Source organism: Bubalus bubalis, chromosome 3 (genome assembly GCF_019923935.1).
Source record: "Bubalus bubalis isolate 160015118507 breed Murrah chromosome 3, NDDB_SH_1, whole genome shotgun sequence".
Classification (NCBI taxonomy): Eukaryota; Metazoa; Chordata; class Mammalia; order Artiodactyla; family Bovidae; genus Bubalus; species Bubalus bubalis.
In genome coordinates, this window is record NC_059159.1 from 124,553,090 (window position 1) to 124,580,125 (window position 27,036).

At 47.7% G+C, this 27,036-nt stretch overlaps 1 protein-coding gene across 4 annotated transcripts in view; it reads left to right on the forward strand.

Moving 5' to 3' along the window:
* Positions 1-2,722: 2,722 nt before the first annotated feature.
* TMOD1 (tropomodulin 1) overlaps positions 2,723-27,036 on the forward strand; it is an 89,412-nt gene continuing 65,098 nt past the window's right edge. Inside the window, exons 1-2 of one of the 4 annotated variants that reach the window (XM_044940066.2) lie at positions 2,723-2,861; positions 25,827-25,973. In XM_044940066.2, coding sequence (XP_044796001.1) covers positions 25,854-25,973 — 120 coding nt within the window. In that variant the 5' untranslated portion in view covers positions 2,723-2,861; positions 25,827-25,853. Of the gene's footprint in view, positions 2,862-2,940; positions 3,085-25,826; positions 25,974-27,036 lie in introns of those variants that run through there. The other 3 variants (XM_044940067.2, XM_025281770.3, XM_006063459.4) reach the window with 3 other exon arrangements.

A 27,036-nucleotide genomic window follows, 5' to 3' on the forward strand; every position in this document is an offset into this window, starting at 1 on the left:
TTGCCAACATCTGCTGGATCATGGAAAAAGCAAGAGAGTTCCAGAAAAACATCTATTTCTGCTTTATTGACTATGCCAAAGCCTTTGACTGTGTGGATCACAATAATCTGTGGAAAATTCTGAAAGAGATGGGAATACCAGACCACCTGACCTGCCTCTTGAGAAACCTATATGCAGGTCAGGAAGCAACAGTTAGAACTGGACATGGAACAACAGACTGGTTCCAAATAGGAAAAGGAGTACATCAAGGCTGTGTATTGTCACCCTGCTTATTTAATTTACCTGCAGAGTACATCATGAGAAACTCTGGGATGAATGAAGCACAAGCTGGAATCAAGATTGCAGGGAGAAATATCAATAACTTCAGATATGCAGATGACACCACCCTTATTGGCAGAAAGTGAAGAAGAACTAAAGAGCCTCTTGATGAAAGTGAAAGAAGAGAGTGAAAAAGTTGGCTTAAAGCTCAACATTCAGAAAACGAAGATCATGGCATCCGGTCCCATCACTTCACAGCAAATAGATGGGGAAACAGTGTCAGACTTTATTTTTTTGAGCTCCAAAATCACTGCAGATGGTGATTGCAGCCATGAAATTAAAAGATGCTTACTCCTTGGAAGGAAAGTTATGACCAACCTAGACAGCATATTAAAAAGCAGAAACATTCATTACTTTGCCAACAAAGGTCCATCTAGTCAAGACTATGGTTTTTCCAGTAGTCATGTATGGATGTGAGAGTTGGACTATAAAGAAAGCTGAGTGCCAAAGAATTGATGCTTTTCAACTGTGGTGTTGGAGAAGACTCTTGAGAGTCCCTTGGACTGCAAGGAGATCCAACCAGTCCATCCTAAAAGAAATCAGTCCTGGGTGTTCATTGGAAGGACTGATGTTTAAGCTGAAACTCCAATCCTTTGGCCACCTGATGCGAAGAGCTGACTCATTTGAAAAGACCCTGATGTTGGGAAAGATTGAAGGCAGGAGGAGAAGGGGACGACAGAGGATGTGATGGTTAGATGGCATCACCGACTCAACGGAAATGATTTTGGATAAACTCTGGGAACTGGTGATGGACAGGGAGGCCTGGTGTGCTGCGGTTCATGGGGTCGCAAAGAGTCAGACACGACTGAGCTACTAAACTGAACTGAACCCAAAATATGCAAAGAACTCATACAACTAACATTAAAAAAAAAAATCCAATTTTAAAAAATGAGCAGAAAATCTGAACAGGTGTTTTTCCAAGGAAGACACAGAGATGACCAATAAGCATATGAAAAGATGTTCAACATTACTAATCAGTGAAATACAAATCAAAACCTCAATGAGCTCTTACACATGTCAGAATGGTTACTATCAAAAAGACAAGAAATAAGTGTTGTTGAGGATGTGGAGAAAAGGGAAGCCTAGTAAACGTTAGTAGCAATGTAAATTGGTGCAACTACTATGGAAAATGGTAGATGTTCCTCAAAAGAATTAAAAGAACTACCATACAATCCAACAAATTCCCTCAGGATTTATACAAAGGAAACAAAAACACTAATTTGAAAAGATACATGCACCCCTAGCCAAGATACAGAAGCAACCTAGTTGTCCATCAATAGATGAATGGATAAAGAAGATGTGGTATACATATATATATATACACACACATATACACAATAGAACATTACTCAGTCATTAAAAAGAATGAAATCTTACCATTTGCAACAACATGAATGGATTTAGAGGGTATTGTGCTAAGCAAAATAACAGACAAATGCTTTATTGATATCACTTATATGTGAAATCTAGAAAAGCAAAACAAATGAACAAATATAAAACAGGAACAGAGTTATAGACAGAGAACAAACAGGTGGTTGCCAGAGAGGAGCAGGATAGAGGGAGGAGAGAAATAGATGAGGGAGATTAAGAAGCACAAGCTTCCAGCTGCAAAATAAATGAGCAAAGTATGAAATGTACAACGTGGGGAATTTAGTCAGTAACTATGTAATGTCTTTGTATGGTGACATTATCACTGGATTTGTGATCAGTTTGAAATATATAGAAATATCTAACCACTATGCTGTGCAAAAGGAATTAACATATAGGTCAATTATACATCAAAAATAAACTCTAGGAAAAAAAGATAACATTTTTTGTTTTGGGAGTGGGGGTTGGATGAGCAGTCAAAAGGTACAAACTTCCAGTTGTAAGATAAGTAAGTACTAAGGATAAAATGTACAGGATAAATATACTTAACACATGAAAGTTTTTAAGAGTAAATCCTGATTTCTCATTACAAGAAAAAAAATTTTTTGTATCTATGTGAGATGATGGATGTTCACTAAACTTGTGATAATAAATTTATTATGTTTATAAATCAAACCATTATGCTGTACACCTTAAACATACAGTGCTGTATGTCAATTATATCTCAAAAAAACTGGAAGAAAGAACAGGTGGGGCTTTTTTTGGGTGGTTGTTATTTTAACCATGTACCTCTTTTGGAACTACGTGTTCACAAATTGTTCGTGACTAAAGCTTGGGCTCAAACAAGACTCAGCTGGGTTGCTGATGAGACGGGATGGGTTGTTGCTTCAATTAAAGCAGGTAAAGTTGTGGCAACCGCTTGGCTGGCTTTGCTCCATCCGAGGACCTGCCGATTCTTAGGTCTTAGACCCAGCAGGAATGAAATCCGCCCACCTTTTTCTAGACAACTACCTGGTGGGGAAACCGAGACGAAGACAGGAGGTGACGTGCACCCACTTGGTCAAGAAGCCCATCTTCCGGGCGGCTGGAGCCCTTGCCCCGCGCTTCACCAGCGGACGTCCCTACCCGGCTGGGGACTGTGCGCTGCGCCCCGGCGCCCCCGAGTGGAGGGAGAGGTAAGGAGGGAGAGCCGGGCGGGTGGGGCGGGGCGCGGTGACAACGCAGAGCCGGGCCCGCCCCTGGCTCCTACCCCTGGAGCCCACAGCGCCCGCCCGCTCGCGGCCGCCCGGGAGCTCGTCCAGCCCCGCGCTCCGCTCGCCCGCGCCCGTCCGCCGGCCGCCTGCGCTCGCCCAACCGCCGCCCGCGCCCGTCCGCCGGCCCCCGCGGCTCCACGGCTCGGTAAGCGTCCTACTGGCCAGGGGTCCCCCTCGTGCTCGCGGGGTTCCCTGCCCCCGCGCCGGGGCCCCAGCCATATCTGGGCAAAATATTCAGCTGTCGCTGCCGCAGCCGCCAAGAGGGACTGAGCGTGGCTCCCTCTATAAATAGCCGCCGCCTGGGGTTGCCTCTGGGGCTGGGGAGCCGGGTGTCTGGGTCTGGAGCTGGGCGCTCGCGTCCCCACCACTCGGCGCGCGTGGCCCCGGCCAGGGCGCCCTTCTCTCTGGACCCTGGCGCCGCATCTGTAAATGGGAGAAGGACCTGGGAGCTCCGGAGGACTGGGGTCATGGCGGGGCCAGCGCGCGGCGGGGCCAGGCGCCCCGGGCGCTCAGCGGTACAGGTGCAGCCGAGCCGGCACTCAGGCGCAGCCTCGGTCCGGCTACCGAGGCTGTGCAGGTGGGAGTGGGGCGCCTACGCGCTCAGGTGGACTTGATACTTGGGGCTCGCGCTGCTCCTGGTTGCGGCAGGAAAAGTTTCCCAAACTGCGGGAAGAGACAAGGTTTAAAGCCCCACGGTAACTCGCCTTTCGCTCGGAGGCGGAAAGAAGAAGGGGAGAGCCTGAAGGCAGAAGTCCCCCCACCCCCCGCCCCGGGTATCGTCAACCCACTGGGCGGACTTGATAAGCCTCCTCCCTCTCTGGACCTCGATTTCCCCATTTGTGGGGGCAGGGTTTGGTTCCGCGCTGGAGCCGGTGGCTGGGCCGAGAGCAGTAGGGCGCGCTCTTGATCGCCGGTTCTCCCCCCACCTGTTCACCAGTTCCAGGCCTGGGACCCTGAGGGGCATAGACGCGCAAATCCGGAGGGGCTGCGGAGACTGGCGACTTTGCCGCTCCCTCTGACTCGGATCTTATACTAGACCTAGTAGGACCCTCGGAAAGCCTGGGCCATATACACCCAGGAAGCACGCTCCACGGTAATTATGGGCATCTCTGCTGGGTGGCAGCCATCACCTTCGCAAAGAAGCTTGTGAGTCGAACAGCTATAGACCCAGTGAACTGGGCAGGGCTAGAGGCTCCAGTCCCTCTGCTCTCTGCCCTCTGTTTTCACATCTGTATGATGCCTATGATGCTGCCTCGGAGCCCTACACACACCTCCTCCCCATCCCCATCTCTTCTGGCCTTGACCTTGGCCCTCTCAGACCCTTGAAGATGACCTGGCCTAAGCTTTTCCCTGTCTGAATCACAAAACCAGACCCTAACCCAGGTTCTAGGCACTCCGCAGGGGCACCCGGAAACTTCCCGTTTTCCCCCCAGTGGTGGCAACAATTTTGTTTCTGGGGAAGTGACGCAGAGCCCCCCGCTCAAGGTCACACACCGGGTGTGCCAGACAGTCTCCACCAGCCTTTCTCACTCTTCTGTTACACTTGCTGCTCAGGCAGGTCTTGGGGATCCACGAGCATCCCACCAATGCTCCCCCTTTCTTTGGTCTGCTATTGTCTAGGACTTTCTCTTACTCAGACAACAGCACCCTCATCTGGAAGTTTCGTTTTTGTTTCTCCTTTACTTTGGATCTTTTTTTTTTTTTTTTTTTTAAAGCCATTTTAAAGCCTCACAGATAGAATGAAGAAGAAATGGAGACAAATAGTAAGGTTCTCCTCACTTGCAACGACACATCAAGTAGGCAGAGAGGGAGAGCAAAGGGTGCTGTCACTCTGATGTGTTAGTTCTATTTAATGAACCAGCCTTGCAGATCCACGATTTAGAAGATGTTGACTCCTGAGTTTAAGTGGAAAGCCTGTGTTGTCTAAAAATAGCCTCGGCCCCACCTTATCAGGGTCCCACACTTTCTCCCTCCTCTGGGGTTGGGCTGCTTCCTGCTGCTCAGCAAAAAGCACAACTAAGAGTAGGTAGTGGCAGCTGTGAGTAACAGGCCGACCTGGATGTTAGGACACTCTGCCTGCCACTGACTTAGAGTGACCTTGAGCAAGTGGGCATGATGTCTCCACTGCATTCAGAGTTTCCCTTGGAAGATTTTCTATTATGAGAAAAGTGAAGTGCCAGGGATAAAATTCAGGGGAACCCACCCTGTGAAGAGGAAGGAAAGAGCAAGGGGAAGCTGGCTCCCAAGAGCCAAGGGAGGAGAGAGATTGGCAGTGCCAGTTGGTGCAGAGAGACAGAGAGGATGAGGGCTGGGAAAGGGCCACCATGATTGGCAGGCATCGTGGGTGACTTTGGCCAGGGCATTGCAGAGGGTTCAAAAACGGGATCTACCACTGCTTTACTGAAGCCAGTGGCCCAACCTGTCTGAGCCCATTTCCTCCTCCATACAATGGGGGTAATAAGAGCACCCATTTCACATGGGTTTCTGTGGGGCTTGGTGTCGGGGGGAGGGGGGATGATGCAGGGAAAGCCCCTGGTCCTGTGCTTGGTACCTGCGATGCTGTTAATGCTGGCAAGAGGAGGCGGAAGCTAATGGGAGCTGAGGATGTGGAGACAGAGCCCACAGATCTTCTAAAAGCTTGGAGGAGAAGGTAGTAGGAGCTGACAGGAGGGGTTTCCAGGCTGAGGAGTGTGAGAAGAGGCTGAGCCAGACCACAGACCCCGGAGAGGGGAAGAGGGAGAGGCGTGCGCCTGAGGGACTGTGCATGGGAGGCTGAGGGCCTTCCTTCACCACCTGCTGAATGTCACAGGCTCTCAAACATCGCATTCCTCTAGATTCAGGCTGAGCGAAGAAAGGGTAAAATGAAGCCAGTCCTGACTCAGAACCTGGTGTCCCCTTGGGAGACTTTAGTATCTGTGAAGCGGGGTAGTGATGGGCCACGAAGGGTCGTTTGATGCTGCCAGAGGCCTTGTGACCTTGGCTGGCTTATTTCTGAAATGACATCATCTATTGATGACTCCTGCTGAGCCCAGTCATAATGGCCTTTTCCAGGCAATGTTTTGATTTTTCGGTCGTACTAATGGGCCAGCCAGGCTGCCAACATTTCTAAAGAGGCCATTTCACTTTTCACTTAAAGCCAGAACACCAAGTGATCAATTATTTGGCCACTAGGAGCTATTACCAGTTTAAAGCCACAAATGGTCTGTATGGAATAACATGAATCACATGGCAGGATTGGGGGACCATTTCCTATTTCTTGTTTTGTTGTGTAAAATCCTCCTTTGATTAATCACGATAAGACCAGACGCTCTGCTTTTAACAATAGGAAAGAGTGAGCTCACTGAAGTCAACCTAGGACAGCCTGGGAGTTTTTCTTCAATGTTAGGATGTGCTGGATCCAGATCATTTCTCATCTGAGACACTAAACAAGCTCAAGCATTTCTTTTGTTTCTCCCTTTCTTACATCCTTTTGTTTTCCTCTTGGAGAAAAACAGATCTGTCTCTGTCTCGGTTCTTCTCAGGGCCCCAGCCCTGGCCCCCACTCACTCTGGGGCTTCTAGAGAGGTCCATTTCTGGGAGATGCTTCTAGTGGATGATGAGCAGAAGGGCCTTGAGCCTCACTCAGCCTTCCTGGACTCATCTCTGCCATCTCTTGAATCTCAGTGCCACTCTCAACCCTGTTCCTTTTCACCCCACACCCTCCTCCTGTCCTATTCACTCCCAGGGCTCCTACCACCCACTCGACACTCAAACTCCCAAATTCATGTGCCCAGCCTGGACCATTCTTCGCAGCTCTAGGCATCTATGACTCCAGCCTATTGAACAAAGCCAGAGGGTGTCCCAAACGCACTGCACACCCAACAGGGCTGACTCAGGCTCAGTACCATCTTCTTCCTGTGTTCCCACCTCTTGGTTAATAGTAACATCACCCAGGCTCCGAGCCAGAAGCCTCCCTACCTTTCAGCACCCCATTCATTTGGTCAACAGTCCTGTCAGTCTACCTTACTTAGTATCTCTTCTTTTCATGTCTGTCCCCATAGTCACTACCCCTGTCGAATACTTTGCCATCTCTCCCCTGAGCTAACATCAGAGCCTCTTAAGAGTCTTTCTGCCCCAGTGTTTTCTTCTCATGCTGTTGTGAAAAGATCTTTGTATTAATAAAACTTAGCTTAGACAGTGTTATTCCTCTCCATTTAGGGACTCCCCACTTCCTGCCAGATTCCTTGGCATTGATCACCAGGACCATCAAAGATCTGACCCCAAGCTGCTACTCCAAAGCCATCTCTTGACACTCCTCCCAGTTCTCTGTACCTTCTGGTCATGGTGCAAACATATGTGACTTGATGCCTTGATGCCTTGCTGCCTTTGCTCCTGCTGTTCCTTCTGCATGGAATGCTGTCCTCTTCCTTATCTGCATGGCAAACTTGGGCTGTTCATTCGCTAAGTCACTTCTGACTCTTTGCCATCCCATGAACTCCAGCATGCCAGGTTTCCCTGTTCTTCACCATCTCCCAGAGTTTGCTCAAACTCATGTCCATTGAGTCGGTGATGCCATTCAGCCATTTCACCCTCTGTCGCCCCCTTCTCCTCTTGCCCACAATCTTTCCCAGCAAACTTGTAATCCTGCATTAAAGTAGAGCTCCTCGTTGCTTCACCTGTGCTCCCACAGCCCCAGCTATGGTGAGTTCTAAGTGTAATCGGCTACTTTCATCCTTATCTCTGACCGGATTGATAGGTCCTTGAAGGCAAGAGTTTATGGCTCATTTATTTCTGCTTCCCCAGTGTCGAACTCAGAGCTCAACCTTGGGCAGAGTGCGAGTGTTTTATGTTTTAATCGATAACAGATCACTGAATGAATGAATATGTAAAAGAATAAGCAAATGAAAGCCCTGTGTAACCGTGACGATTACACAACAACCGCTACGTGTTTTCCCATCCCACCACCATGTCGGCTCCCTGAGGGCAGAAACCACACCTGTTCTGCTTTCCACCAACACTGCAACCTCTTTCAGCCTTCTCACAATAAATGGAATGAACCCACGATCTCGCTGGAAACTCACAGTAATCCTGTAAAGGGAGGAAGGGCTGGTATAATGACCCCTTTTTGTAGATAGCCCAGTGAACCCCAATAGGAATCATTCCAGGTCATCCAGTGTGGGTGTGCTCTCCCTGGAGAAAAACCCAAGTGCTCTCTAGGGTTTAGTAAACTTGAGAAATTGGAGTCCTTGTGTTCTGCACTAGTGAGTCTCTAGCAATAGAATCTCTTAGGATGTTGTTACCTCAGTAGGCCCAGGAGGGGGCCTGAGACTCTGAATTTCTAATAAGCTTCTTAAATAATAAGCTTAATGATTCCTAATAAGGGCTAATGCACATCTCATAATGTGAGGGTCATCCTGCATACTCTGACCACCAAACCTTGGGCACCAAGGTGCCCATGACTTCTCTCAGTTTTCCCTTGGTGATTGCATTTTTTTGTTGTTCGGTTGCTAAGTTGTGTCTGACTCTTTGCAACCCCATGGACTGCAGCATGCCAGACCTCCCTGTCTTTCACAATCTTCCAGAGTTCGTTCAAACTCTTGTCCATTGATTTGGTGATACTATTCAACCATCTCATTCTCTGATGCCCTCTTCTCCTCCTGCCCTCAATCTTTCTCAGCATCAGGGTCTTTTCCAGTGAGTCAGCCCTTTGCATCCAGTGGCTAAAGTATTGGCGCTTCAGCATCAGTCCTTCCAATGAATATTCAGGACTGATTTCCTTTAGGATTGACTGGTTTGACCTCCTTGCTGTCCAAGGGACTCTCAAGCATCTTCTCCAACACCACAATTCAAAGGCATCAATTCTTGGGTCAAAGGCATCAGCTTTCTGTATGGTCCAACTTGATGGGCCATTGCATTAAGATAGTGCTTTTATTAAAATCTACAAATGAATTAATTTAACCCTTGACTCTGAATCAAAAATCCGGGGTTCTTTCTCTTTTGTTTGTTTGGTTGGTTTTGTTTTTCTCACATAGGGGGTGTGAGAGGCATGACAAGGCCAGGCCTTGTGGTGTGCAGTGGGGCATGTGGGAAGCCCAGGTAATTGGATGTGCAAGGGGCGGAGACTAGCAAGGGCTTTGCCGCCAGGTGTCTGGGGCACATGGTGGGGTCACGTGTCCTGAGCACACTGGCAGGGAGAAAGCCCCAGGAATGGCAGGCTGCTGGAAGGATCAGGCTTGCAGCTGTGGGTTATTTCCACCTTCTACCTTCCTGCCTTCTCCTTTCCTCTTCAGAGAAATTTAGATCCAGAAGTGGCTTTTAGGTCAAGCTGCCTAGTTTCTGGTCAGCCTAGAATTCCCCCTGAGTGCCAGAACTCCAGGCTCCTGTGTCTGATTGGGTTTTTTTCAGTGCACATCGCTTACATGTTTGCTATCTATGAACCCAGGGTGAGCACCTGGCCCGTGCAGGGGTGGGAACCCAACTCCTGCCTCAGAACCAGTAAAAGACAAGAAAGACAGGAGCCAGGAAGGTGGACTTCCTCCTCGCAAATCCAGGAAGACTTACAAAGTCAGACTGAATGGCAGCATTTAGCGCCTTTGTTTATGGTTTTTCTATTGCATTTCACTAGACAGACCTTTGTTGGCAAAGTAATGTCTCTGCTTCTCAATATGCTATCTAGGTTGCTCGTAACTTTTCTTCCAAGGAGTAAGCGTTTTTTAATTTCATGGCTGCAGTCACCATCTGCAGTGATTTTGGAGCCCCAAAAAATAAAGTCTGACACTGTTTCCACTGTTTCCCCATCTATTTCCTATGAAGTGATGGGACCAGATGCCATGATCTTCATCTTCTGAATGTTGAGCTTTAAGCCATCTTTTTCACTCTCCACTTTTATCAAGAGGCTTTTTAGTTCCTCTTCACTTTCTGCCATAAGGGTGGTGTCATCTGCATATCTGAGGTTATTGATATTTCTCCTGGCAATCTTGATTCCAGCTTGTGCTTCTTCCAGACCAGCGTTTCTCATGATGTACTCTGCATAGAAGTTAAATAAGCAGGGTGACAATATACAGCCTTGACATACTCCTTTTCCTATTTGGAACCAGTCTGTTGTTCCATGTCCAGTTCTAACTCTTGCTTCCTGACCTGCATATAGGTTTCTCAAGAGGCAGGTCAGGTGGTTTGGTATTCCCATCTCTTTCAGAATTTTCCACAGTTTATTGTGATCCACACAATCAAAGGCTTTGGCATAGTCAATAAAGCAGAAATAGACTAGTCCATCTAGTCAAGGCTATGGTTTTTCCAGTGGTCATGTATGGATATAAGAGTTGGACTGTGAAGAAGGCTGAGTGCCAAAGAATTAATGCTTTTGAGCTGTGGTGTTGGAGAAGACTCTTGAGAGTCCCTTGGACTGCAAGGAGATCCAACCAGTCCATTCTGAAGGAGATCAGCCCTGGGATTTCTTTGGAAGGAATGATGCTAAAGCTGAAACTCCAGTACTTTGGCCACCTCGTGCGAAGAGTTGACTCATTGGAGAAGACTCTGACCCTGGGAGGGATTGGGGGCAGGAGGAGAAGGGGACGACAGAGGATGAGATGGCTGGATGGCATCACCGACTCAATGGACATGAGTTTGAGTGAACTCCAGGAGTTGGTGATGGACAGGGAGGCCTGGCAAGCTGCGATTCATGGGGTTGCAAAGAGTCAGACACGACTGAGTGACTGAACTGAACTGTTTGCATTTCACTTACACCATTAAAAGGCTATGAGATTGCTTAAAATAAACCCACACCAGCCACATAATTGGTAAAAACAGAAGAAAGGAAGAGAGGAGGGAGAGATGGCAGAAAACTTGAAAATGAGGATCATGAAACTCTGAGAATCTGGTGGGAGTCGTGGACCCTTGCTCCAGGAAAATGAATACACCCATGCGCACAACAGTTTGAGTGTCATTTACGTGGCTGCATGGGTCACTCTGAAGGCCTTTCAAAATGCACAACACAGAATAAGGAGAGGAGTTATTTCATGTCCTAGCTGAAGATGGACATTCCAATCAGCTCTGAGATAAATCATGATGGCCAAAGGGGAAAGGGAGAAGAGATGAATTAGAGGCCACATCATGTCTGATTGAAAAACACCAGTCCTTTTTTTTTTTTTTTTTTTTTAAACTTTACATAATTGTATTAGTTTTGCCAAATATCAAATGAATCCGCCACAGGTATACATGTGTGCCCCACCCTGAACCCTCCTCCCTCCTCCCTCCCCATACCATCCCTCTGGGTCGTCCCAGTGCACTAGCCCCAAGCATCCCGTATCGTGCATCGAACCTGGACTGGCAACTCGTTTCATACATGATATTTTACATGTTTCAATGCCATTCTCCCAAATCTTCCCACCCTCTCCCTCTCCCACAGAGTCCAGAAGACTGTTCTATACATCAGTATCTCTTTTGCTGTCTCATACACAGGGTTATTGTTACCATCTTTCTAAATCCCATATATATGCGTTAGTATACTGTATTGGTGTTTTTCTTTCTGGCTTACTTCACTCTGTATAATAGGCTCCAGTTTCATCCACCTCATTAGAACTGATTCAAATGTATTCTTTTTAATGGCTGAGTAATACTCCATTGTGTATATGTACCACAGCTTTCTTATCCATTCATCTGCTGATGGACATCTAGGTTGCTTCCATGTCCTGGCTATTATAAACAGTGCTGCGATGAACATTGGGGTACACGTGTCTCTTTCCCTTCTGGTTTCCTCAGTGTGTATGCCCAGCAGTGGGATTGCTGGATCATAAGGCAGTTCTATTTCCAGTTTTTTAAGGAATGTCCACACTGTTCTCCATAGTGGCTGTACTAGTTTGCATTCCCACCAACAGTGTAAGAAGGTTCCCTTTTCTCCACACCCTCTCCAGCATTTATTACTTGTAGACTTTTGGATCGCAGCCATTCTGACTGGTGTGAAATGGTACCTCAAAGTGGTTTTGATTTGCATTTCTCTGATAATGAGTGATGTTGAGCATATTTTCATGTGTTTGTTAGCCATCTATATGTCTTCTTTGGAGAAATGTCTATTTAGTTCTTTGGCCCATTTTTTGATTGGGTCATTTATTTTTCTGGAGTTGAGCTGTAGGAGTTGCTTGTATATTTTTGAGATTAGTTGTTTGTCAGTTGCTTCATTTGCTATTATTTTCTCCCATTCTGAAGGCTGTCTTTTCACCTTGCTAATAGTTTCCTTTGATGTGCAGAAGCTTTTAAGGTTAATTAGGTCCCATTTGTTTATTTTTGCTTTTATTTCCAATATTCTGGGAGGTGGGTCATAGAGGATCCTGCTGTGATGTATGTCAGAGAGTGTTTTGCCTATGTTCTCCTCTAGGAGGTTTATAGTTTCTAGTCTTATGTTTAGATCTTTAATCCATTTTGAGTTTATTTTTGTGTATGGAAAACACCAGTCCTTAAGGAGAAAGAAATGTTTTCTTAGCCCTGGTTCTCAGAGTCTTGGGAGATAGTTTTGCATAGTGGTTATAAACATACCTTCCTGGATTCAAATCTAAGTTCTGTCAGTTACTGGCTGTGTAAACTTGGGTAACTGTTAACCCCGTGTGCCTCAGTTTCCCTATCTATAACCTAGGGTTACTGTGGGGATCTCAGTTCACACATGTATGAAGTGGGGTTGTTGTGAGGACTCAGTTATTATAGGCAAAATGCTTAAGCCAGCATCTGGAACATTATTCATATTAGAAAAGTGTGCGGTATTATGAGAAGGCGGCGTGGAGCAACAGTGATGAGTACAGGTTGCCTGTCTGGATTCAAGTCTAGGCTCTGCTACTTATGAGCCTTGTTACCTAGGCCACTGTAGTAGGTTAAATAGTGTCCCCTGAAAAGTCATGTCCACCCAGAACCTCAGAAGGTGACCTTCTTCAGAAATAGAGCCTTTGCATATGTAATGAGTTACGATGAGGTCATGCTGGGTTGGGGAGGGCCCTAAATGCAATGACTGGGGTCTTTATGAGACATAGAGTGGACTGACCCAGGGAAGAAGGCTGTGTGACCATGGAGGCAGAAACTGGAGGGATGCAGGTACAAGCTGCTAAGTCACTTCAGTCATGTCCAACACCGTGAGACCCCATGGACTACAGCCCACCAGGCTCTGCCATCCCTGGGATTCTCCAGGCAAGAACACTGGAGTGGGTTGCCATTTCCTTCTCCAATGCATGAAAGTGAAAAGTGAAAGTGAAGTTGCTCAGTCGTGTCTGACTCTTAGCGACCCCATGGACTGCAGCCTACCAGGCTCCTCCGTCCATAGGGTTTTCCAGGCAAGAGTACTGGAGTGGGGTGCCATTGCCTTCTCCAGCAGGTACAAGCTAGGGAATGCCTAAGGTTGCTGGTCGTCACCAGACGATAGAGGAGAATGGAGCAGAGTCGCCCTGGGAGCCTTCGGAGGGAGCCAACCCTGCCCATGTCTCAATTTCCAGTTTCTGGCCTTCTGAACTGCAGCAGGGTGAATTTCTGGAGTTCAAAGTCATCCAGTTTGTGGTTATTTGTTACGGCAGCCCCAGGAAACTGCTGCGGTCAGATTACTGCTTTTCTGTTTCTTCAAATAAAATGGGAGTTAAAAAGTATCTACTTCACAGACGTATTAGGATTGCATGAGATAATCCACATAAAGGGTTTGGCACTGTGCCAAGCTTGCAGTACATATAGAATAATGCTTGTAATTAGAAGGTACATTGGCATAACAGGCAATGGTAGCCTCAAGGATGATGTTAGTAGCATCCTATTGTACATCTGCACTATAATTCATTTGCCCTATTGATGAATTTTTATGTGGTTTACAATTTTGGGATAATATAGATAATAACCAGATCCTCTGGGTATTCTGATTCTTCTCTGGCTCACATGGTAAAGAATTGGCCTGCAATACAGGAGACCCGGGTTCAGTCTGTGTGGGTCAGGAAGATCCTCTGGAGAAGTGAAAGGCAACCCACTCCAGTATTCTTGCCTGGAGAATCCCCATGGACAGAGAAGGTTGGCAGGCTACAGTCCATGAGGTTGCAAAGAGTCAGACACAACTGAGTGACTGACACTTTCACTTTCAGACAATAACCAGATAATTTGTATGTATATCTTTGTACAATTCAGTGATTAAACTAGAAGAATAAATTCCTAGAAGTGGAATTGTTGTGTTAAAGCATGTGTGCATTTGGGTAGATGTGGCTTAATCCGTCCTGAGAGACAGTGTACCAAAGCATCCTTCTATTCTGTGTGAGAATGTTGATCTCCACATCTTGTGAACACCAGGGATTCTCACTAAATCTAACTCATCTTTTAGATATAACTCAGATGGTCCCAAATTATGAAGTCTTCCTTATTTGTCTTACTTTCAACCAGAATTTATGTCTTCCTTCCCTGTTTCCCTTGGAGTCATCCAAGGGAATGCATCTGTGTGTCCATCCCTCCCTTTCTCCAATCTTTCCTTTCTCTTTCCTCCCCTCTCTCCATTCTTTCCTCCATCCATCCACCCAACACCCAACATTGAAGGCACTTCTTATCTTTGTTGATCTGATAGAGGAGAACTGATGTCTCATTTCTCTATTTACTTTTTTCTCTTATGGGTGGATTTCATTCTCTGCTCATAGGTTTATTAGCCATTTCTGTTTCTTTTTATGTGAATTGCCTGTTTTTTTCCTCTTTCCATATTTTTGCTGGGCTTTTCTTTTTTTTCAATTTAGGAACTCTTGTCTATTAAAAAAAGTTAGCCCTTATTCAATGTACAACACATATTTCCCCCCACAGCTTGCCTTTTGGCATTGCCCATGCTACTTTTTCATCTTGACTTTTTAGAAAATACAAAAATGTGCTTCATAAAGCTGTACGTATGTTAACTGCTGCTGTAAGGAAAGGTGACAAAGTTCACAGGTGTGAAATGGAGAGTGAGAATAGGAGTGAGTTCGCAAGCTTTTCTACAAGCCAACTTTTAATTCCACCAAGGCTTTTGTTCTATGGCTGTCAATGCCAGTAATAATGCCAGGCATTCATTCGTTCACTTATTCAACAAACCTGATTTCAGCCCCTGAGAGAGGCAGGACTCTATGATGGACCGTGGGAGACAAGGATGTTTCTTCAAGAAGCTTTCAGGCTTGAGGTAGAAGGGGTACAATAACATGATGCTTCTGATGGCAGAACTCTGATGGCCCCTTCCCTTGGTGTTAGCTATTTAGCTTGCTAGTACCCTTTTCAGCTGGTGTGGAGAAAGACGTCATGGGTTAGGGTTAGGGCAAGAGGCTGGTGAGAGATTGTGGTGGCCTGAGTCAGGGCAGTTTCAGAGAGGTAGGAAGAAGGAACTATAGTGTGGAGCATGGCAGGATTTGCAGGGCAGCTGGACCGGCCAGCTGGGACAGGGCAGTGGGTTCAGCATCTTTTCCTGAAACACTGTTGCTTACAATGACTCATGGGGTGACTCAGACACAGTGATGACCTCAGGAGGTGCAGAATTAAAACACACACTGGTGCACACACACATACACGCACTTTTCTAATTTAAACCTGTTGACCACTTTGACGTTTGGACCTTTGAGGCTCCATGTGAACTGGGATCTGGCTCATAGCCACTGCAGAGAGTGATGGAGTCAAATGCTGTGTTTTGTTGCCCTGCTTTTTTCAGAAGGCCCCTTGTGAGTAAGAGAATGAGATCAGCAGGAAGAATAAAGCAAACAAACCAGAAAACAAGTCTTTCAAAGAGAACTAATCATCTCTGAGTCTCTACTCAATGGCCCCAAACATATCTTTCATAATAGAACCAGGTCTTGAGGGGACTTATAATCTCATCTTGTCAATTCCCCAAACCCGCCATCAGTCAAGACGTCAGCCCTCCCTGGAAAACCTCATTTAGGGCTCTAGGCTTTCTGCTCACATGCCTGGCATAACAAGGGCCCATCACCTCTTGAATCAGCCCAGCTCCTCCTCGGGCATTTTTTATTTTTAGACAATTTCTTGTGCTGATCAGAAATCCACACCCTGGTCACCTCAGTTTTAAATCTGTGTCTTCTGAGTGCTGCGATCCATAGACCACTTTTGTTCCTTCCTCCCCAGGTCAGTCCATTAGAAGTTTGCTGAGTGTGACCATGTTCCCTCTGTCCTTCAGCTGTTCTTCATATGACACCCTGCCCCCTTCTTTGGACTTAGCTAGAAATACTCAAGAGAAAAGGCCCACTTCACAGGAGTGGTCACCCCTGTGGCCAATAATCATATGAAATGTGCTCAGCTGACATGCTTCGTCATCGGGGAAATGCACAATGAGACACATTACAGCGGTGGGAAATACACCCACCGCTGTAATGGCTAAAATGGAAACTTACTGACAATACCAAGAGTTGGCAAGGATGCTGAACAACTGGGTTGCTCAAACACTGCTGGTGGGGATGTAAAATTATGCAATTACTTTGGGAAACTGTTTGACAGTATCTCTTGAAACTAAGCATATGCCTACTCTGTCATCCAGAAATTCTACTCCAGGTACATACTTAGAAATAAGTGACTATTTCTACCAAAAGACATTCATAGCATTACTTATAATTACCAAATACTGGAAATAACTTGAATGTCTGTTGACAGTAAATAAATTATATGAGTCAGGCAATGGAATACTACACATCAATGAAAAAGAATGACCTGCCACTCTAACACACAGCATGAATGAAACTCACGGATATAATGTTGAGTGAAAGGAGCCAGACACAAGAAGATAACCAATGTATGTGTCCATTTATATGATGTTCAAAAATAGTCAAAGCCAGTTTATTAGATGGTGTTAAAAGTTCAAATGCTAGTTACCGTTGAGGGTGATGAACTGGGATGGGGATGAGAAAGCCTTCTGTTGGGCTAGAAATGGTCTGTATCTTCATCTGAGTGGTGTTGGCATAGGTGTATGCATATGGGAAGATTCAGTGAGCTGTGCTCCTAAGACTTACCCACTTGACTGTATATAGCCAATGCCTTATTAAAAAAGAAGAAAAAAGTCACACACCCCCAGTGCAAGAGTTGGGGCCCAGTGCTGAGCTCCAGCCTGAAGCTGAGCAAAACCATCATGTGCTTATTTTGTCCACTGTAACTTTATTAATTCAACTGAGGTCACACCGTGACTCTGGCCCACATTGATTTATGTTGAATGGACTGTCTCTGGAGAACCCCCAAACCTTCCTCATGGTTGCCCAGCCATGACCATCCTTCTAACACTTGTTGGGTAGGCTTACTGGGCTGGAGTTCTGTGGGACTGAGAAAGAAGAAAGAAATCAGTTTGTGCCCTCACCATACAAACAAATCCATGAAGCTCAGAGACACTGAGCACCATGCCCAAGTCTGCCCAGCCAGTTAGAGGCAGGGCATCCCAGGACTGCATGACCCATAGTCCATGCTTTCACCTATCATCAGCTCAGCCTCCCCCTGAGGGTGGCAGGTGAAGAGAGGATGTGTGTGACACCACTTCAGGAATTTCTATGTGGGTCTTATCCTCCCGACTTAACTGTAAGCTTCCTGAGGATCGGGACTCTCCTATTAACTTCTGTCTCTCCCAGCAAGCCCTCTGTGCCCTGCACAAAGTGGGTGCTCAGTAAATACTCAGCGAATTAGGTTGTGGAAACAGATCCAGAGAGGTAGAGCAACATGCTTGAGGCCACACAGCAAGCCCTCAGCCACAGCCAGGACTGGTAGTCAAGGCCCCTGACTCCTATCCCAATGTCCCTCTGCCACTGTGCAATGTCTCTAACTTCCTATAGACTCCAGGGACTGGAGACTCCAATGGGTTGGAAGATACTAGGGAAGGAAAGGACCCTCCTAGGTGAGCAAAGACTGAGTCTAGCCCTGGGGCCTTGGGGGAGGGAGGTGTCCTGGGAAGAGGGCTGGGAACGGGTTGCAGTTTGTACAGCTGTATGGACCCCTGCTCTCAGAAGTACCCTGTGCTCGGCAGTCATTTTCTTGAAATTCTTTATTTTACTTTTGGATATATATTTTTAAGTGAAGCCCTGTGGACAATGGAGCACACACCGGGGCTTTGAGTCTGAGCTCACATGAGGTCCCGTCTCCTGCTGCCTATCTGCTTCCTGGGGACGGGTTCTTAGACTCCAGCTGCCTGGCCTCCTGACACCCCCAGATCCAAACAGCCTCTCCCTCCCCACCCCCACCCAGCTGCTACCGGGGCTCTTGCCCCCAGTGCATTCAGCTGGCAGCTCTGCAAGACAGCCTTCTCGTCATCCCTGGGTCCAGGCATTTAGTGTCCTGGTGCAGAAGTTGGGGTACCATGGGGAGCACCCATCTCTGGGTATTGGACAGTGGCCCCACTGGAAGGGGAGATACCTGGCCCGACTGGCGGGTGCCCTACTAGGGCAAAGCGTGTGTGTCCCACCTGGGCCAGGGGAGGGAAGTTGGCAGCCAGAGGGCTTGGCCTGCATGCACAGAGTCACAGCACCCAGGCACCTGTGTACATCACGATACTCAATCATAAATATTAAGGACAGTGTGACGGATCAGGACAGAGACCATGAGAGAAAGGGAAAACTTTATGTCTTGGTACTTTTAATGGCAGTTTTTTCCTGTTTGAACTCAGGACGCCGCAGTCCTGTTTTGCGCTGGACTCAGTGGATTCTGTAGCCAGCCCTGGCTGGGAGAGTCCCTCCTCAGGGCGAGGTGAGCACTCAGGCTGTCACGCAGGAGATTTGGCGCTCTCGGTCTAGCACTCTCCTTCTCCCTGTCTCTCTGGACCCAATCACAGGTGACACCACACCGAGGCACTCGTGTCTTGCTTTGCAAGGGGACATGAAACTGCAGGCATGGGAGTGGTGTTTTGGTTTTGTTGTGTTGATCTGCAAACTTAATCTGCACTTTGGAATTGTTTTGCTGTAATTGTTGCCTCATGTTTTATGATGCTGTTCCAAAATGTAGACATTGAGGAAGGCAAGCCCCGCCGCAGCCTTCCAATACCCACTTGTCTACGTCTTCCACAGCCTACCCCGCCCCATCCAGTCAAGGGACAGTTGACTTTCTTCCCTTTGCAGTCACTGGCCTGGGCTAGAATTCAGGTGTCCCCCCAGCTCCAGGCGTCTGTATCCCCGACTGACCTGCAATAACGGCGTCTGCAGTCTGAGCTGTGCACAAGATGCTGGTCAGGTGGGGCGCCACGCCCGCCCAGTCCAGCCTGCGGGCTGGAGGGTGTGGGGGCCAAGGTCTCGTCCACTGGGCATGGAAGCACAGCAGAGAGGCCTCGGCTCTCCAGTACGGAGGTGGAGAGAGGGCGTCCATGCTGAGGGGACCCAGGATGTCAGTGTGCTCAGGGAGGGGTGGTGGGTACAGCTGGAAGGGGAGGGCCTTGTGGGGATTGGAAGCTGGGGCGGCACAGAGACCACCGGGTCTCCGAGTGCCTCAGGCCCCAGGCTGGGGAGTTGGCCTTCCATCTGTCATAATGGGGACTGTTCAAGGCGGCTTCAACTCAGGAGCAGCATCAGAACTGACTTTCACAAGCATCATTTGGAGGCTGAGGGACATGTGGACAGAAGGTAGGAGAACTGAGGCAGGGAGCCTGCTGTGATAACACAGATCCATGATGAGGAAGAGGAGGGACAGACACGCAGAAGGATAGAGAGACGGGAGTCCGGCCACTAAAGGATAGTAGCACGTGATTCCGCATGGAGAGTCTCTCAGAGTAGTCAGACTGGTAGAGACTGAAAGCAAAACGGTGGCTTCAGAGGCTGAGGGAGGGGAGCGGGGCTTAGGGCTTCACGGGGGACAGAGTTTCCACTGGGGAAGATGAAAACGTTCTGGAGATGGGTGACGGTTGTACAACAGCGTGAATGTACTTAATCCTACAGAACTAACTGTACGCTTAAAATTGTTAAATTAATTTTGTATTGTGCATTTTACCACAATCAAACGACAGCAACAACAAAAACTGTAACATTCAGAAGAATAAATGAGAGAGAGGATTGACAGGTGTGGGGACCTACCAGAGCTGGGGGAGGCGAGGGGAGGGTGTCTGGCCTGGGTGGCTGATGGAAGCAGGGTGAGGTGGTGGTGGTGGCAAGCTGGCCACACTCAGGGCTGGGCTCATGGAGCCAGAGGGGCTCCAGGAGATGTGCCCAGCAGAGCCTGGGCTGGAGAGACCGTGGGAAGGTCATCAGCTTACCACTGGACACTGACCCCCCACCTCGGAGACAGCCTCCAGGGAGGGCATGAGATGTAAGCAGAGGTCAGCAGCCAGGAGAACAGGCAGGCCAGGAAGAACCTGTCATCAGGGAGCCTGAGAAGGAGTGGGGAGAAAGGAAGGAGGCAGATGGAGACAGTCACATACTTGTTAGGCTGCAAGGAACAGGGACTCAGCCTGAGTGCAGCGAGGGAGCGTGAGGAGGGGCTGGGCCTTGTACAGATGGTGGCGGGACGAGGGTCTGATGGGAATCCAGCATGAGCGGCAGCCATCCAGGCCCAAGGAGCAGGGATGGGGCTCTTCTGGGGACACCATGTTGCCCATCTCTCAACTCGCTTATCTAGATTCTCCCTCAGAGCCTCCAGAAGGAACCACCCCCACCACACCTAGATTCTGGACTTCCAGCTCCTAAGCAGAGAAACAGTGAATTTCTTCTGTTGAGGCCCCTCCATTTGTTGGGGCAGTCTCAGGAACCAGTACAAAATGCCAGGAAATGAAGGAGCTCATTCATCCAACTCTTTTTTTTTTTTTTTAAATCCAAGCCACCACATAGGTCATTGACTAGCCAATGGATCGGCTGTCCTTGAACCCAGCATCTACTCTGTCCAGTCATCAGGGGAGGCCGGGGGTCATGTGGTGTAAAGCATTGCTGCCCCCAGAGGTGCCCTGGGGAGGAGGGCAGTGGGGAGACTGCTCTCGCAGGAGGGGCAGGGGACCCAATGGAAGGGAGAGGCACAGGGATCACGGGCTTAAATCCCGTGTGGCCAAAATGTCTTCCCAAAGAGAAAAAGAGACAAAAACAGAGGAGAGAGGCTGTGAGAAATCAGCTTTGTTTTGTAAATCCACCTCCCTTTTCTGTGGCTGAGATAACAAGATGGTATAACTGGAAAACATTCATTTGAATTTGTGACTCAGCTCTTCCCGACCTCGGGGAAGTGTGGTCTATAAATCAAGATGTGGCTCCAGCACCTCCTGCCCAAGTGTCCCCTGGGGCAGATGCTGGAGGAGCCATCAGCAGATGTGACTGTGCCCACCTCCTGGGAAAGATCTGTTGGTACTCCAGGGACTGCTTCCAGAGCTTCCATTGCTGAAGCTTCCTGAGGGATGGCCTCAGTGCTTGACCCACTCATTTTTACTGTCCACCCTGCCTACTTTTACTCCCTGGCACAGGTGGTAAATTCTCTTTTTTGCATATTTAGCAGCACTTAAGGTTCCTGCCATTGAGAAGCTGGGAGGCCAGACATGCCACTCATGTAAAAATACACAGGGCTTGGAAGACTAACGTTTTTAAATGTGTTTTAAATTGGTCAAGCTGTCCTTTTCTTTTTCTCACCAGCTCTCGCTCAGGAGCCCATCTGTAAGGCAGGCAGCAGCATCACCCCTTCCTGCCCATCCCTCCCCTCTTGGGTTCCCAGCCCTCCAAGATCTTTCCACTTTAAAGATGGGGAAGCAGAGGACCCGAGAAGAGAGGGACTTGCCCCAAGTTCCCAAGACACTAGATCAAAGTCCAGATGTACTCGTGCCCAACCAACACCATCCCCAGGTGCAGGGCTAGGCACCAGGACCATAAGGATAAGACACAGCTCCTTACCTGGGGGCATGGCAGTCTGATGAGCGTATAGGGGATGCAGGGGGGAAGGGAGCAGCCCCAGCAGTGGCAGTAGCCATGGGAGCCTCGTAATAATGTGTCTGATAGGTGCAGTGCCCATGCTAACCACGCCCCAGCCCCAGGCTTTTGCCCCTAACCTGCTTGCTGCAGGCTCATCATCATAGCACCTATGGGTACTGCAGGGGCTGCCCTGACTCAGAGCCTGAGTACTGTGATCCTCTCACTGTGCAGATGAAGACCCGTCCAGTGGATATCAACCTTTTATTTTAGTAGGTGAATCCTTTTGTCAAGAGCAATCTTCTGTGGAACCCCCAATAAATCAGGCAGTACTGGGGAAGCACCCTTGCTTAGCTTCTCCCACTTAACCCCCTTGCAGGGGTCTGGAGAAACTTCTTGGAACCTGAGGTCTCCCCTGAGCACAGGGTAAACACCACCCCTGGGGGCTAGGTTACAAGCAGAACTTCCTGGTCCATTTATACCCATTTTACAGATGAGCAAACAGAGGCCCAGGGGAGGGGAGGGATTTATCGAGTGTCACCCCAGTGAGTTACCACCTCAGCTAGCACTCTGGCCAAAGTCCTGTGAATCTCAGGCTGTGTCCATCTGTGACACCTCTTTTACTAGGAAACAGAGGCTTTCACTAACAGCTATAAAATACCCTCTCTTCCAAGCCATCATTTAAAGCCAAGCTTTCAGTGGGCTCCTGTTAACACGGTGTTTTCACCTCCCTCCCGCCCTGTCTCTCTCTGACCTCCATCCACACGTCACTGAACACAGGAGAAGAATCTCACTTTAGAGAAACCACCCCTGGGAGCCAAGTGGATGAGTGTGGCTTGAAGCTGACAGCTTCATAGTTTACCTTAGGAGTTCTCCGTTCCTCTCAGCTTATTTAATGAAATGCCTTGTCACTCTGTTCACAGGACATTTGACATTAGAAAGGGCCTTTTAAATCCTTTGAAATATGATTTTTAAATTCATTGGCACCTTAGAGTGTGTAAGTGGAACAGTAACTTTCCTGTGTGCACTAAGATGGAGCCTTCTCCAGGAACTTTAATGATTGCAGCCCTCAGGAGGGCATCTCGGAAGGTGCCCGCCAGCCAGCCCCACCCCTCCTTTGGCAGGCCCCTAGTTGCCACCTGCATGTCTTCTCACCTCTTCCCAGCTCCTTTCTCCCCCAACTGCTTTGACATGGATTCCTCTTTCCCCTGTCTGTTCCCTTGTCCCAGTTTGTCCCTTCTCCAGGGTCCGTCCATGACTTTTTCTAAGGACTTTAGTGCAAACCATCTAGGAAAATGAGTCAACTGGCTAAGGAGTCAAGCATGGGCAGCTCCCAGGGTCCCAAACCTGTCTCAGCTGGTCCTCTCCCCCAGTCCCTTCTTGTCCCTCATGTGACCCAGAGGTGAATCCAAGGCTGTGTTTCCCAAACTTTGTTCCGTGAGGTTCCGATTCCAGGAGAGGTTTCTCAGAGATGTAGTTTCCTGGCCCAGAGGTCAGGGTTGCTCTGCTCGCCCTCACCATCGTGGTGACGGACCTCTGTCGTAGCAAGCACACCGACAGTTTTGAGAAGTCAGGGGGAGTCCAGAGTCCTGTGCAACTGTGTACAACCCAGGATCTGTCTGAGCACCAGAAATGTGTTTTGCAGCCCACCTGAGAGATGCCAGTTTGGAGATGTCTCTGTGATGGTCGGGAAGCATCTGAGCCCTTCACTAGGGTCCTCTTGGCCCCGAGATGGAAATCACAGGGCCTTTCCTGGCTCCCTACTCAGGAAAATCCAAATTAGGTTATTCTCTGAGAGCCTTCAGGAAGGGTTGTTTTTCTTTTTCATCTAATCCAGAGCATTGTCAGTTGCTTGTGCTTTCTCTGCAAACAAATAGAAATGAGTCAAGAGGTGGTGGGGGACGGGGCGGGGGGAGGGGGGGGCATTTATGGCCTGAACACTGCAATCTTGGGGTCTGGTCAGAGGGAGACATCAGGTCAAGCTGAGCCATGCTTAGAAAAAGGGATAGCACTGGCCTTTTCTGTATTTGGGAAGCGAGTCCTTTCTTATCAAGCCAGCTGTCACACACACGGGCTTCCCCTACAAATAGGCCCACACAGGCACGGGCTTGCGCTAATTGCATGGATCCCTGCTTCTTCCTGAAATGGAGGCTTCTTCTGGTAGCTGAGTCAACTTTGGGTTTTGTTTATTTTTAATTACTTTGTTTTAGATTAACAATTACTCCCAGCTTTTTGATTGATAAGTTGGTTCTTTTCCTAGGTTTTGTTTTTCTCTACTCTGGAAAATTCCATCAGTCATTTCACAGATGAGCCACGGTTTTGTTTGTATTTGTTTGCGCTGGGGTCTGAAACCACAAACTGCTGCAAGAAAGGTGATGCTGATTGCCATAATAAAGTACCACACACTGAGTTAAAAAGCAGAGATTTATTGTCTTAAAGTTCCAGAGGCCAGACGTCCAAGATCAAGGTGTTGGCAGGACTGGTTCCTTCCAAGGGCTGAGGGTCTGTTCCAGGCTTCTCCCCAGGTTCTGGTGGCTTGCTGGAATCTTTGGTATTCCTCGGCTTGTAGAAGCATCACCTCCGTTTCTGCCTTCATCTTCACGTGATGATCTTCCTGTGTGCCCGTTTACATTTCCGTTTTTCATAAGGACACCAGTCCTATTGAGTTAGGGGCCCACCCTTCTCTGGCGTGACCTCACTGAACTTTAATTACATCTGCAACACCCCTCTTTCCAAGTACTGTCACATTCTTACTTGGATCATGGTATTGGGTTACTGAGGTGGGGTGGGGAGGTTAGAATTTCAGCGTAAGAATTTGGAGGGGACACAGTTCAATGTCAGGTGAGAGGCGGTGTGGTGCAGTGGAAGCACTGGGGTCCGGTGACAGGGATTCTGAGTCAAGGCCTAACTAAGCCATCCCTCAGTTTCTTTGTTGACAAAATGGTTTTAGCTAAAAGACTCAATTTACAGGGTGTGGCACCAGGATTGAATGAATTCTCAAGTGTGAAAGTGTCCTAGTTATGGAAGTAGCAGAGACGGGATCCAGACACGGGTGTCAAGTACCTCTGTGCCATGGGGAATGAGCAGTAGGCGTCTCTAGCAAGGAGGACAGCTGGGAAGTGGCAGACCTGGACCCCTTTTCCCAGACCCCCTCCCTCCCATTAGTCACTTCCTCTCTGAGCCAGCTCCCTCAGAGGTGAAATGAGAGGTCTGGACGAGGAGGTCTCCTTCTGGTCATGAAGTTAGGGGATTCTGTGAAAAGGTGCAGATGCAGTGGCTAGAACAGTGCAGGCTTGGAACACAGCAGATCTGGTTCAAATGGTGATTCTTCTGCCTCTCGGTAGTGTGATTTGTGAGTCCCTCAGCCTCTCTAAACTCAGCATCCTCATCTACAAGATGGGAATGAATGCCTGCCGCAGAGGTTAAATTATTAATAGGATGTCCTTGGGAATTACTTAATCACAGCTTGGTGTATGGTAGTATAAGTTAGCTATTAACGTCAGCTGTTCTTCGCAAGGATTGAATGAGATGTAGAGGAAGAGCCTGCATACAGCAGGTGCTCAATGAACCACTGATGTTCACCCTGCTTTTAAGATAGGCCTTGGCAGAATGTCCAGCGTTCATGTTTCCCATAAGGGTATATAGGGTGGAGAGTTGTACAGAAAATATTTGAACTACTTGAAGAATGAAACAGTTTTCAGGGACTCATAGGCTGTTTATAATCATCTATTACTCGTAACGGAGAAGGCAATGGCAACCCACTCCAGTACTCTTGCCTGGAGAATCCCATGGACGGGGGAGCCTGGTAGGCGGCAGTCCATGGGGTTGTTGGGAGTCTGACACGACTGAGCGACTTCACTTTCACTTTTCACTTTCATGCTTTGGAGAGTGGCCTTGCCAATTACAACAATTACATTTTGTTAAGCCGCATGCCCTCAGGACTTTTACCTTGCACAGTTTATTAGAGAATTAATCCAACTTAATTCCGGATTCCATTATAGTAATTATTATCCTGACAATTCATAAAACATGCCCAGGCCTCCTTGTGAGTGACAAGCATCTTCTTGCTCTGAGAATGAATCCAAGAAGGATCTTTCTAAGATTTTTCTCTTTCCAGTAGGTCAGCTCAGAAAGTTCTTTCACAATGTCGTACAGACGAGAACTAGAGAAATACCGTGACCTGGATGAAGATGAAATCCTTGGAGCCCTAACAGAAGAGGAGCTAAGGACCCTGGAAAACGAGCTGGATGAGCTGGACCCTGATGTGAGTAGGCACTAAATGGGACACATTGTCACACATGCAGGACGGTGACTCTTAGCGGCTGGGGGAGGGGCGGGCTGACTGCCTGGGGTACCATTTCGCCTTTCTTTCCATGGCAATAGCCTTAGAGTAATCTTGCCTTTGTGGGGGGGTGTGTGCATGTATGTGTGTTGTGCTAGTCATAATTCTCTAAAGTAATAGAACAAATAGGATATATAGATATATAGATTTAGATATAAAGAAATTTATTGTCATGAGTAATTGGCTTCCATGATGATTGAGGCTGACAAGTTCCAGGATCTGCGGTTCGCAACCTGGAGACCCAGGACATCTGAAAGTGTCATTCTAGCCTGAGTCCAAAGGCCTGAGAACCAGGAGAGCTGATGGTATAGTTTCAGTCCAATAGCTAGCAGGCTCAAGACCCAGGAAGAGCCAGTGTTTCAGATCAAGTCCAAAGGCAAGAAAACAAAATGAAAGCAATTACCCAGCTCAAAAAGGTCAGGCAGAAAGAAATTCCCTCTTACTGGTAGGAGTTTCAGCCTTTTTGTTATGCTTGTATTCAGACCTTCAACTGATTGGATGGGGCCCATCCACCTTAGGGAGGGCCATCTGCTTTACTCAGTCTACCAATTCAAATGTTAATGTCATCTAGAAATACCCTCACAGACATATTCAGAATAATGCTCAGCTAAATGTTTGGGCAGTCTGTGACCCTGTCAAGTTGATGCATAAAATTAATCATCACATGTCCACTTGTGGTCAACTTGGCACCCATACACATCTTTTTAAACCATACTTATCTCCATATAGGACAATAATAAGGTCATAATTCTGCCTAATGTGATACAACTATCCTGGGTACCTGCCAGAAGAAGAAGTAAAGTCCTTGAGTAATGTTTATTTTCTCCTTGATACCCTGAAACCTAATACTATGATATAAAATTAACAATACTTAAATGCCACCATATAAAATCAGTACAGTCTTTGTTACATATTAAGAGAATAATAGAGGGAAGAAAACAAAAATATTTACTTAATGCATACACACATACATAGACTCACACAT